Source organism: Cornus florida, unplaced genomic scaffold (genome assembly GCF_030987335.1).
Source record: "Cornus florida cultivar Cherokee Brave unplaced genomic scaffold, ASM3098733v1 CherokeeBrave_3.0.0_Hap2_Chr11, whole genome shotgun sequence".
Lineage (NCBI taxonomy): Eukaryota > Viridiplantae > Streptophyta > Magnoliopsida > Cornales > Cornaceae > Cornus > Cornus florida.
The window spans coordinates 122,385,461-122,398,423 of record NW_026775581.1 but is presented as its reverse complement, the minus strand read 5'-3'; the positions used below and the strand labels follow the sequence as shown (position 1 = coordinate 122,398,423).

Sequence of the window (12,963 nt, the reverse complement as noted above, 5' to 3'; positions counted from 1 at the left end):
AAAAATTCTTTCAGAACTATTTTCTTAATGACAATTTAGTTAAGTTATTAGTATTCGGAAGCAGAATTGTGAGTGTGTGCACTTTGGCTTAGAATTTTGAAAAACATAAATAAAATAAAATTTTCTAATTGAATTTATAAAAATTGTTGTAACACTGTACTATTGTCTTTATTTCATCTCCTTCTACTTATGTTAGTAGAAGAGAGACTTCAGTGGACTGAAATGTTTTATTTAAACATCATCCGAAATTTTGGAACATACTTAGGCTCATTTGTTTGGATGTAAAATATTTTTAAAAAATGTTTTTTATTTTCTGTGTTTGATTGTCGTAAAATATTTATTAATAAAAAATATATATTAAAATTTAACAAAAATAATTTATCTATCAATTTTCAATAAATTATTTTAAATATTAGATGTTCCGTCCAATAGACTCAATCTCGACCTCGACATACATCTTTATCAAACATCAAAATAAATAAATAAATAATCTACCTAAAAATAAATAAATGTTGAAACAATCGGATCTTTATTGTTAGAGATTTGTGAATTGGAGTGTTAATAAATAAATAAATAATCTACCTAAAAATAAATAAATGTTGAAACAATCGGATCTTTATTGTTAGAGATTTGTGAATTGGAGTGTTAAGTCATTTATTAATTTTCGCATCATTTACAAAGTTGGCTAGGATAAACTTGCAAGCAACCAACATAAAGTTGCATGCGCCTTTCATTATGAATATTGAACCAAATGAAGCACAACCGACATTTAATGGAAACAAAATAATGCAATCAAACTCATCCGACAGGCTTTGAGAAGACTTCAAGTCATTTGCTTCCTCAAACTTATCTTTTCTTACAACTGAATTATTAGCGTGTACAACTTTTCCTTTAAATGTTATTAACAAAAATGACAAGATAAATATATGAAACTGAAAACGCAGTCAAATCAAAGAGTAAAAAAATCACTCACAAAAACGGTTTTAAAAAATTCAAATATATATATATATTTTTCGAGAATTATAAAAGGTTTAAAAGTCAATTCTCTAAAATCAAACTTTTTTTTACTAAGTTTTTAAAAAGCAGTTCTTCAAAAGCGTTGACCAAGCAAATTTTTGTTTAATTTTTAAATTTTTTTTTTTAAAAAAATTGTTATCTGAAAACTAAAGCAGACGCCCAAAACAAATACTCTCGCAGTACCATGTATATGCTATATATACATGGGGTGGGCATGAGGCAGTGCCATATATACTAATTTATGTACTTATCAAATATATATATATATATATATATATAGACTAATTTATGTATAGAATTTCAAGTGACGTTGAAGTAAAAAAAAAAAACATGTGGAGCTTAGTTATTACGTCAGATCAGGTTGAAGTAGTCTATGAAAAACTGTTTGATAATTTTTGGTCAATTGTTGAAATAGAGATATAGATCGATCACTCCGTTTGTTTTGACGTAAAATATTTTTTTAAAAAAATATTTTTTTTCAGGTAAAATATTTTTTTATTTTTACTTTGTCAATATTTGATAAAGATTTACGTCGAGGTTGGGGTCAAGAACATGTAAAATAATTTGTTGAAAATTTATGGATAAATTAATTTTGTTAAATTTTAATATATATATTTTTTCGTATATATTTTACGACGTTCAAACAAACGGAGCCTAAATTGAAGAAGTTTTCAGAACCTGAAAATAACAAGAAGTATTGTAAATCAAGATTCAAATCCGTTAAAACTTATTTTCGATCAGATCATGCTGTAACTGTATTTTTATAGAGAAATTGATCTATTTTATAATCAGTTATGCTGCCATTAGATATTCATATACTGGGGACAGATACTTTTTCATTCTCAGAATCATAAGAACTCTGTTCCCAAGCATTGTGTTATGGGTTTGACATATTCTTGTTGAATGTTATTTTGTCTTGGAAGGCTGCGGCTGTTTGAAACTTGTTTATAAATTATTTTTGAAAGCGAAATTGGAGCATGAAAATTTAATTTGTGGAATTGAAAACGATTTATTATATAAGTTTTTGGGTTGTGGGTCACTTTTTATAAGTAATTTTTTTGTTACTGTTTTTGTTTCAAACTGAATTAAGATTTATGGTTATAACTTATAATAGATGAGGAAAAAAAAAACTTATACTAACCCAAAATATTGAACTATATTAAAAACTGTAGCTATTTTTTATATTTTTTTTTAAAGTAAATTGTAACAACAATAAGTTACTACTAACCTTATTTATAGTAAATCCTAAATAGTAAATGTTTCTTTTTTTTTTTCATCCTTTTATATAGTAAATTGTAAAAACAATAACTAACAACACAAAACCTTAAAGGTAATGGGAGCAGCTTGAATGTTATTGTATTATGATTCCAACCATTTACTTCCTCCATCAAGTTCAACCCGTTGAAGTGCAGTTGGTTCTTTCCCACGCTTATAAAGGCAATATATCTATTTTTGAGCTAGTTATAACAAACAATTTCGCAATTATCAAGTTCAATCTATAGTATCTCTTCTTCACTGAACACTCTGAATCCATAATATCTCTTCTTCACTGAACATTCTGGGAACCAAAGGTGTTTTGGTCCAGAACTTCGGCAAAACGCCCCACCATCTCTCCTTACATTTAGATCAGCCATTGTTAAAAAAACAATGTTCAAAGTTACAACTAACCTAACAACATTATATACCACCAAAAAAAAAAACTTGTCTGAGCAAGATTATCTGCATGCATAAAACATGAAGCATGAAATAATAACATATAGAACTATATAGGTTTGGTCTAGAACTTTTTAGGTTTATGTATTCGCGGTCAAATCTCAAAGTTTTATTTTTATTTTTATTTATTTTCAAGAGTCAAGTACAAAATATGAATAGTCGTTACAACAATCTAATCTTCGTGATTGGAGGGAATATTTTTTTTGGCGATTTCAATGCCAAACTTGATAAGTTTTGTATTTGATAATTCTTTAGATATGAAAATTCACTTCTCTCTTTTTTATTTTTACGTTTATTATTTAACTAAATCCACATTTTCAAATATTGGATTTTTTTTTTATACGCTAAATGAACAAAACAAATCAATTTAATAACATTTATTAGTAGCTTGATAAATTGCAGATTTTGAATTAGGATAGAAAAATTTGTCAAAGGATGTTCCTATAATCTAATCCAAAAGTCATTCTGTTTATAATATACCATAAAGTAGTCCAATTTGATAAGAGACGTAAGTAATTTTTATTTACCCACTTAATTAAGACTGTTTTGAGATTTGCAAAAAGTCAAATAAATTATTTAATAAATCTTTCAATTCATTTATTAAATTAAAAAATTTACCTATAAATTACAATCATATATATATATATTATTATTATTATTATTATTATTATTTTAACTCACACACTCATTTACTCTCAGTTGAACAAAATGAGTGCTTACCAAGGATAACAATATACATTTTATCTGACATTTTTTTTTTTAATTCAATTTGAGATCTAAGACAGACTTTAATTGAGGCCTTTTACCATGATACAACTGTATAATTTTGGATTTTAAACATTAATATTTTTTTCTCATTTTCCTGATTTTCAAAACAAATTAAAATATATATATATATATAAATACGAAGGCTAACAATATATTTCTTGCATAGATATACGGTCGAAAGTTTGAGTAGTCATATATATTTCAAATGCTAATGCAAAGGACAAAACATACACCTCGGCAGGGGATAGGTGGCTACTTCCCATGAAGTGGAAATATAATTACATAAAAAAATTCGATTAAGAACAAATTACTTAAAAATCGAATAAGTAGAATATAAAAACAAATGAGAAACCCAGTGCATGTTTTTCATAGATTTATGAGGAAGATAATTGCCAGTATAATAAAAGAGTATTTGAGATCCTTGGTAACATATAAAAAAATAAATAAATAAAAAGTGTATATTATATATAAAAAAATAAAAATAAAAAACCCAGCAACAGATGTTATTTGAAATAATATAATAACAAAAATAAAAAGTCTTATATAATTTAAATTATATTACATTCATCTTGAAATCTGCTTATGACAAGTGCCCTTAATAAAACCTTTGGTGAATTTTGGAATTAATTGTAAAAATGAACAAGATTACAATTGACTGCTTCCTAAATTTAAAATTAGATGATTTATGAAAAAAAAAAATTTAAATTAGATGCAAAGTATCAAAGTATCGTAGAAATTTTTACCGTAAAAAAAGTATCGTAGTAATTTTAGTAGCAAAAAAAATTAGAGAAGTGCTTGGGTGGAGAAAAATAAAAATAAAAACTATCGTGGGTCCTAATAACAAAGATATTTAGAAATTTATCCAACCTAATTGTCTTGACTTAAAAAGGGATTTTTTTTTTTTTTTTTGGATATAATAAATAAAGTCAAGTATGGTTCCATCCATTAATATCAAAGGCTAAAAACACCTTAGGCCCAGACAAATCGACTTTTAGCAATCTTTCCATTGACTAAAGTTTTCGATAGGAAGGGTGAGGAGGAATTAATAAAAAAAATTAATATGTTGTTTTTAAATTTTTAGTATACATTTAGTTAGCAGAAATTGTTTTAACAAAGTTGCAGGAAAAATATTATTTTGTTAGTTTCAGTAGTCTGAAAGAGAAAAGAAAGTAATTATATTTACCGAAATTACTCTTATGTCTAATGAGCGCTTAAAAAAAATTAATATTGTGCAATAGATGATGAAAAAAATAAAATAAGGCAACCAAATTTTTAAGTTTGAATGGGACATAGCTAGAAATTTTAGCTTGCATAACTTTTCCTTTAAATGTTATTAACAAAAAATGGCAAGATGAATATATGAAACTGAAAACGCATTCAAATCAAAGAGTAAAAAAATCACTCACAAAACAGTTTTTAAATATTCAAAAAACAAAAGATTATTTTTCAAGAATTATAAAAGGCTTAAAAGTCAATTCCCTACAAACAAACTTTTTTTTACTAAGTTTTTTAAAAACAGTTCTTCAAAAGGGTTAATCAAGCAAATTTTTGTATAATTTAAAATTTTTTTTTTTAATTTTTAAAAAACAAAAAATTGTTATCTGAAAACTAAAACAGATGCCCAAAATAAATACTCTCACAGCTTGAGAGAAGAGGACAGATAAAACAATCCTTTCAAATCCTAGGGAAAAAAAAAAAAAAGAAAGAAAAAAAGCCTGGTATAACATTTAGAAGGGTGTAAAATGGGTTGGGCTAGACAACAGGAATGAAAAGTACAGCCCAACTAAGATCAGGCCATCTTGAGGTTGGTAATACATTTAAATGTTATTTATAAAACTTGATCACATTGATATTTAATACAATATGTATAATTGAAAAATAACTAACGAAATTTTTGTTTAACTATATAAAAAGTTATTAATCAGTACATATATAAATTTTTTTTTTTTGTTTTTTTTGTTTTTTTTTTACAAATGCCTCGATAGCCCAGTGATTAGTGCCTCCGGTGGATTTTGGGAGTGCCTGACTTCGACTCTTTGCACCTACTCATCTAACTTCTAACCCTTCTTGCCTTATAAAAAAAAAAGTATTTTTTATTTTTTTTTTTTTTTATAGATATGACCCATTTGTTTCAACAATTAAGAGTCAAACCCCACACCTTTCATAAATTCAAGCCTTCATTGAGTCAACTCGAACAAGACCAAAGCATGAAGTCATGTCATGACCAGGTTGCAGTTTAGTTGGGCCTCAAAGAGAGACAAAACCCCAAGAGTAATAGATTTCGGGTAAGGGCCCAATAATAGTAATGTGATTGGGGAGCAAATCTTATACTGGAGTGGAAGTAAGTAGGAGAACCACTCAGATAGGGCTACAATGAGAGGGCACACAGAGCGTGAGGACCATACTCATTTAAAAAATTTGTATAATTTATAGTAAATTTGAACTAATTCATGTTAATCTATAGTAATTTTAGAGTCAAAATTCATATGCATATGACCCATATATATTGGCCTAAGTACTTGATTTATTTAAAAGCAGATTCAAATTCAATCTGATTACATGAAAGATCTTCCGATGAAGATCGGACCCTTTTTAAAATTGAATTCAAAATTAAAATCTAAACTTGTTAAAATAGTTTCGGATTAGATTTGGATTCAAACTCAAAGTAAGTCAAATTCAAGATAATTGAGTTCATTGCATCTATGACACATTATAACACCTTCTAGCCTGCACCATATGGTCCGGATTGGTATTTTTTTCACAAAAATCATGATGGATGCGATTTTTTTTGGAACGGTCGTTCAAAAACATTACCACAGATTTAAGTAGAGCAATAATGGCACGTTAATTTCCCAAAAAAAATTATGTCACGTTAGTAAGGCATATACACGTTAATGGTGTAGTACAATAACTTGGTGTGAAAGTGAGGACAAGTAAAAGGAATCCAAAGTGGGGGTGTGAACACGATAAGTCGATAACCAAGAAATAGAGTGGGGACAACGAATCTTAGGGGGTAGACGTTTTTATGTGCCAGTGTACATTCTTTTTCACAACCCTTGCAGCGTTAGAGACATGCGACAAAAACCAAGTCCCCACAAGTTTTGATGGGTTAGGCTGGCAGAAGTTTTGGTTGTACCAAATTCACATGCTTAACTGTACACTATATATATATATATATATATATACATATATATTCAGAAGAAAAAAAAGGGTTTATATACCGTATAATGGTATTGATTCTCTTTTATATTGGTTAGTTCAAATGAGAGGATTTTGTAAATTTAATATTTGTAATAGCATATAATATTGAAGAACACATCATTTTAATTTGGTACATGTGACAAAACTTGACCAAACATATAACCTGTCAATTTGATACCTGTCATTTTTTGTTATCTGAGTTTCATCAAGACTCAAGAGAGTATAGCAAAACTAATTGTAGTCCTACCTTGATCAAAAAACACATCAAGATGACTAGTATTTTAAATTCTAAAAACTGCAATGACAAGGGCTTTAGAATTCAATAGTATTGCTTCATTTTTCAGAATAAAAGATCTAAAATTTAATTCTTTATAAGGACAAAACCAGTGCTAGTCATTTGGAACCAGTGCTAGTCATTTGGTTACATATATAAATTTCATACTGAAATATTTCTCTTTTATATTATATATCTATTATTTTTATTTTTTAAATTTTATATCTATAAAATTTTAAAATTATTCCTGCTAAAATTACATAAAAATCCCACTTTTGACCCCCAACAACATTATATACCTAATTTTTAAAAAATTTTAAAGGCTTCACATAATTTTCTAACAACCTTTCCACGTATATATTAAAATCATTGCCACTTGTCATCCTCCTTTATCACTACCACTTATTAGACAAAGCTCATACCCCATTGACTCTCAACCCCCAATAACAAATTTATTTTGTGAGCTGTGATTAGTGGATATATATCCCTTTATCTAGTGAGGCCTGCATGACACCAATTGTGACAATGAATATGAATTGAAAGATAGGCCCCACAAAAGTGGTGCAGAAAGGATAAAACCTACTAGTATATGTTTGATTCCAATTGTTAACGATATAAAGATAAGAGGACCACCAAACTCAGAGAGTCTCACACATTATTATTATTATCGACCAAACTCTTGTGAAGCTTAGCGGCAACCCTTTATTGGCTTATACATGGGGGCTGATCTGAACCACCGGCGGTCATCGTACTTCTCCGGCTGCATGTCGCCGTCGTGTGTCCCCGTGCACGAAGAATACGCTCGCATTCGTTTACCGTCTGCAGGTGCTAAAAGTGGGAACCGGAAATGGCGAAAGCTGATCAAGAAGTTAGTGAAGGAGAGCAAGAGCATATATGGATCCAAACCTTTGACATTCCAATATGATGCTGTTAGCTATTCACAGAACTTTGATGAGGGGTGTCACCACCAAGATTATGGCCAGTGTCCACAAGCATTTCGAGAAATTAGATGGCATGTACATAAGTGATATATATTTTATATAGTCAGATGTGTTTGTTAGTAAGTGTTGCTTAGATCACTTCCTTTAATGTTTAGATCTAGGGGGTATTAAAAGATATATATTTATTTTCTTAATCTTGATGTTCTTATTCTCTTTAAATTGAAATATAATACTATTATGTGGTTTTTCAGTCCTCTATTGATTGTATTTATGGAGAATATACATATGTTCTTATGGATTAAAAGTGGCTTGACTATATGATGGACAAATAAATGTTGTGGCTCATTAATGGATCTAGTAATTGTGAGAGATTTTGAACATATATATTATATGGAAGCATTGATCCTCTTCCTTAGTTTGAAATTAATTTCTGCAACGACTGCATTGACCAACACATATCAACTTATTGAAATTGAGGGATGTTTAGTGTTAATTTAGTTCATTCAAAAATCTCAAGGTACGTGGCTTATTATAATACATTCATCTCGGCAAAGAAAGATGATGAAGAGTTGATTAAAATGGGCACTAAATATTTTTTGATAGATCTCCTCTAAATCACTGGCGGGTGTGGCTATTGAAACCGTTGGCAATAACAAATTTGTTGGTATATCATATTTATGTTTTTAGATTCATATGACATAGTGATACTCTTAAAAGGTGTTTTATTTTCTCGCAACTCTTGTTTAATATTGAATAATGTAATTCTTGATTTTTGTTCAAGATCTTATGAAAATTGAATATTTTTATAACTTGACTTTAAAATGTCTTCTAATTGGATGACCTCTCCCCGTACTAGTCCCAGGATACGTATGAGATTTAGTTTGCAGACTTGCACAAAGGTATAAATTTAAAATCGATACACTTATTTCATCCTCGTATTTTTTTGACCTATCGTTGGCATCCTGTTGAGAGTTCCAAACTTAACAATGATAACTAAAATACAAGGGTTAACGCGTCCATGATTCAATGTATCATTTCCTATTTGATCCCTTGAATTCAAAGTTGTTCATTAAAAAAAAAATTCAATTCAATATATTTCTCATGAACCCATACATGCTATATTGTATTTGAAATACCAAAGTTCTCTCTACTTCAAGGAGGTATCCACTTGCAATTCTTTGGCTTGGAACAATTATTTCATGTTTTTGCCATTCAGATCATGCTTTGCTCTAATATCACATTAATCATGCATTTCTGTGTTAATTTGAAATTAAGCTAAAGCTTCTTGATTTGAACTAGATGAGAAATTTATTTTTTTATTAATTTAATTGCAGAAAAGTACATGAATACAATAGACTAAAAAAAAGCTGCCAAAGGTGAAAACAAAATTAACAGAAATTCGCCCTATGTGTAGTACATTATGAAAAAAAGGTTCCAAATCAACTTATAGTTTGTTTAATTGCCCAATTTAAGATAAGAAAGAATATTCCTCCTTCATTTTTAGTCTTACTGATCCAAATGCTATATTACCAAAAGTATTTTAATTTCTAATTTCAAATTATTTTGAAATTCAGTCACATTTTGCATCCCATTATTTCAAACTGGATTTTTTCTCTTCTTCCCAAAAGTATGGTTATAACCTTTTCACGATATTAGAAGAAAATACCTCTTTTCTTTTTCTTAACAAAAAAGAAAACATAAAAACGGAACAAATATATACCGAATTCACGTGAATATATAAGTTCATATGTATATTCCAATATTAAGCTTATACCTAGATCTTGTATTCAAGTGGAATTAATTACGCATAATTCATATCTAACCCATGTAATTCATTTATAAATTGATTAAATTAGTTTGGGGTGCAATTTTTGAATGACCACCCGAACTATTTATTTATTTATTATATTTATACGTATAGACAATTATTTATATAATTAGGTTTGGATCTGAGATTTTTTTATATTTTCTTTTTGTCAATTCTGAGTTATTGGATTGATGTATCAACAATTCAAATCAGAATTTTAGATTGAATTGTATATATTTATTATTTTAAATAATCGTTGTAATACCCTTATAATCGTTGTAATACCCTTATAATAGTTATCATTTTTGAAAGACCTTTCAGTCTTTAAATCTTGATTTATCATATGAGTATAATTTTCTTAGAATTTTTTTATATCTATATTCATTTAAAAAAAAAAAAAAAAAATACTCCGTAAATAGTAGTACTATTACTACGTACAATTACAAAGTAACCAAATTGGATAGTAACCCAAAACCCAAGACGATTTCCCATAACTAGGGTTTAAGTTGGACTCGATATAAGAAAAATAAAGCCCTCGGGGCTCATCCAAATTTAACGATTCTCGAGCAGAATTGGAAATGGAAATAAAAAAAATAATAATAAGCAGACTAATCAAACACAAGAATGGCTTGAGGATCACGAACATGTCTCTCCAGGTAAGAATCAATTGCGCTATTTCCTACCAAATTTATTTGCTCTGCATTTACGTCCGATTTCTTTAAACCTCTGTTATTCCTTTATTTAGGCGAATTGTTTTTATTTGTTTGTGGAGTAAATTTTAATTTATTTGAATCATTTTCAGTACCCCTTTTCTTTAATTTGAATTTTATTTGTTCAATTGATTTGTTTCCGCCACGTCCGACACAATTCTGAAACCACTAATGAGGGGTTGGGGACCACTATTGGTATAGATAACTAAATGCTGAATAGAGACCATGGAATCATCAGTTTTTAAGGCAATTATTTTTTCCTTTTTCTTTTTTCTTTTTGGGTTGTACAAATAATCACTTTGTTTTATTTGCTTCTGAAATCACTACAGATTCTGAAATCACTTTGTTTTTAACATCATTTTTGCTCTACTTATGAGTTATGATAATGTATAAGTGAGTCGTTTCTAGGAGGCATGGCATCACCTATGAGGCTATGACCTACCTAGTGGTACTATTCATCTACTAGTGGAGTTTTCATCTCAATTTGTCCCAATAAACTATCTTTGCTATTTTAATGACTACCACCCAACAGAATTTCAACTATGAATTGTCTGGTGTCAATTTAAAATGAAGTCTTGTTCAGAGTATTGCTATCAAGAGCAATTTCATAGTTAGTTACACTGTCACATTGTTTTTAGAATTCTTACCAAAATATTTGCCTCCAATGTTTTGTTAACTTCTAATAATACTTTTATGTTATGTTTGGGAGCACTGAATCAATTTCCAATCCCAAATCCAAAGCGCCTATTCGATGCTGCCAAACTTAACATTAAAGTATTTGAAGTATAATTTGGAGGAGGATGCATTCCCAATGCCACCTCTTTTGTAGACTGTGATGCCAAATTGAGAGATTCAGGATTGTGTTCCTTTTTTTTAGTTATTTGTATTTTTTTCATTTCTTTTAGCAAAGGAAGGAATTGTTGTTGGTAGCGCTTTCTTGAAATTGTGCCTTGTTTGGTGTGTCGGCAACCAAAGTTGTAATTAAAGGGAGTGGTGGATGCAACTGTGAGAGTTTGGAGAGTATCAGCAGGTGTTAGAGTTTTTACCTTCCCATATTCACTTCAGAAAGGGAGTGGGGCTAGGGTGTATAATAGGGGGTTGGGGGTTGGGGTGGGGAACGGGGGAAGCATTTTGTTATTAGTTGTGTGGCTGTTCGACTTGTTTGTTTTGGAATTTAAGAATGGATGGAAAAAATGATAAATGGATTTCCTTAGTGGGGTTGTATCTTCACTTGTGGTGTACTTTCCTCTTTTAGAAATTTGGCGGTCTATATGGCATGTTTGCTTCTGGAAAAGGAGAGGAGAAAATTAGTGCTGAGAGGTTGAGCATGATGGTTTTTGAAGTATCAAAGATTTTGGACTTGATGTTAGTAATATATGGAATCATTTGCTATAAGATGTTCCCATTGGAGGAGACAATGCTACTACAACTTCACATTATTCAATTTGAAGTCTAATCTTTCAGTTGTAGTCATCATTGCACACTGTGTTGGAGTGAACAGAAGGTATCACCTATTCTGGACTTCTGTGCCAACAGTAATTATGCTGAAATGCTGCTCATTCATGATGTGGACATTTTTTTTATTTACTGGACTCTTGGAGGCCAGTAAAAAAAAAAATTCAATTGTTATCTGCAACATCCTTTGTGCAATTTAAGTGGGTAGCTTGGCAAATTGTGGAACATTATGATAATACTTTTTATTTTAAGTTTGTTACAGAATTACTAATGAATTGCATGCAAATCTAGAAAACGTCTCCATAGGACATACGCTCGCTCTGATGGTGCCAAATGTTCCGGGCTTGTCAGTGGTTGAATCCTAAAGACTTTCTTTGCAGCCAAGCATGTTTGCCTGTAATCAATATGAACAATTATGGAGCAATATTCAAAGTAATTAGTGTTTCTTGCTATTCACTCCTCTAGTGAGAAGTTGTCTATTGTGACTTGATGTGGATTTTGGTCTTCCAATTTACCGGCTTGAAGTATAACAGGTGGTTAGTGTTTAGCAAAGTGGGCCCTGAAACTTTAAAGGATAGCGACTGGTGGGACAAGTAAGGTAGACTTAGAAATAGTTGCATTTGTGGCAAGTTAGAAGTAGCACACAGTGAGGAAACTAAGACAGCATTGATTATAATAGCCTGGTCCTGTGTGTTGTATCGAAAGCCTTTTCTAAGCCTTGTGTTGAGGTTTGCTTCAATCTACAACTCCCTGAGGGTAAAATATTTAAGCAAGGTCCTCATTAGGAGTATGGATCTCAAACCAAGCTTAATTGAAGGTGCACCTAACACCTTGGTCGTGAAGCCTACACTTCCTGTGACATCGGCTGTTCATTTTTCATTTATTTAAGTGACCTACATTGTTTGATGCTTTCATTTGCTTAGCCATATTGATTTTATCTGTCTTATTTTATTATAAGTCAACCAAGTTTCTTGATTGAACCATGTTTAACCTTTTCGTCTTCGTAATTTTCTGCATGATTTAGTTATAAACCTACCAATTTTGGAATATTAATGCTCTTCTTTGTCTTCTTTTTAT

The 12,963-nt window shown here is 29.9% G+C and overlaps 1 protein-coding gene across 1 annotated transcript; it reads left to right on the top strand.

Annotated features, from left to right (window-relative positions):
* The first annotated feature begins 7,580 nt into the window (after nt 1–7,580).
* On the top strand, nt 7,581–8,172 carry LOC132283355 (uncharacterized). Its single transcript, XM_059785293.1, has one exon. It carries the CDS (start codon nt 7,690–7,692, stop codon nt 7,999–8,001), a length of 312 nt encoding a protein of 103 aa, XP_059641276.1. The 5' UTR covers nt 7,581–7,689; the 3' UTR covers nt 8,002–8,172.
* Nucleotides 8,173–12,963: the final 4,791 nt, after the last annotated feature.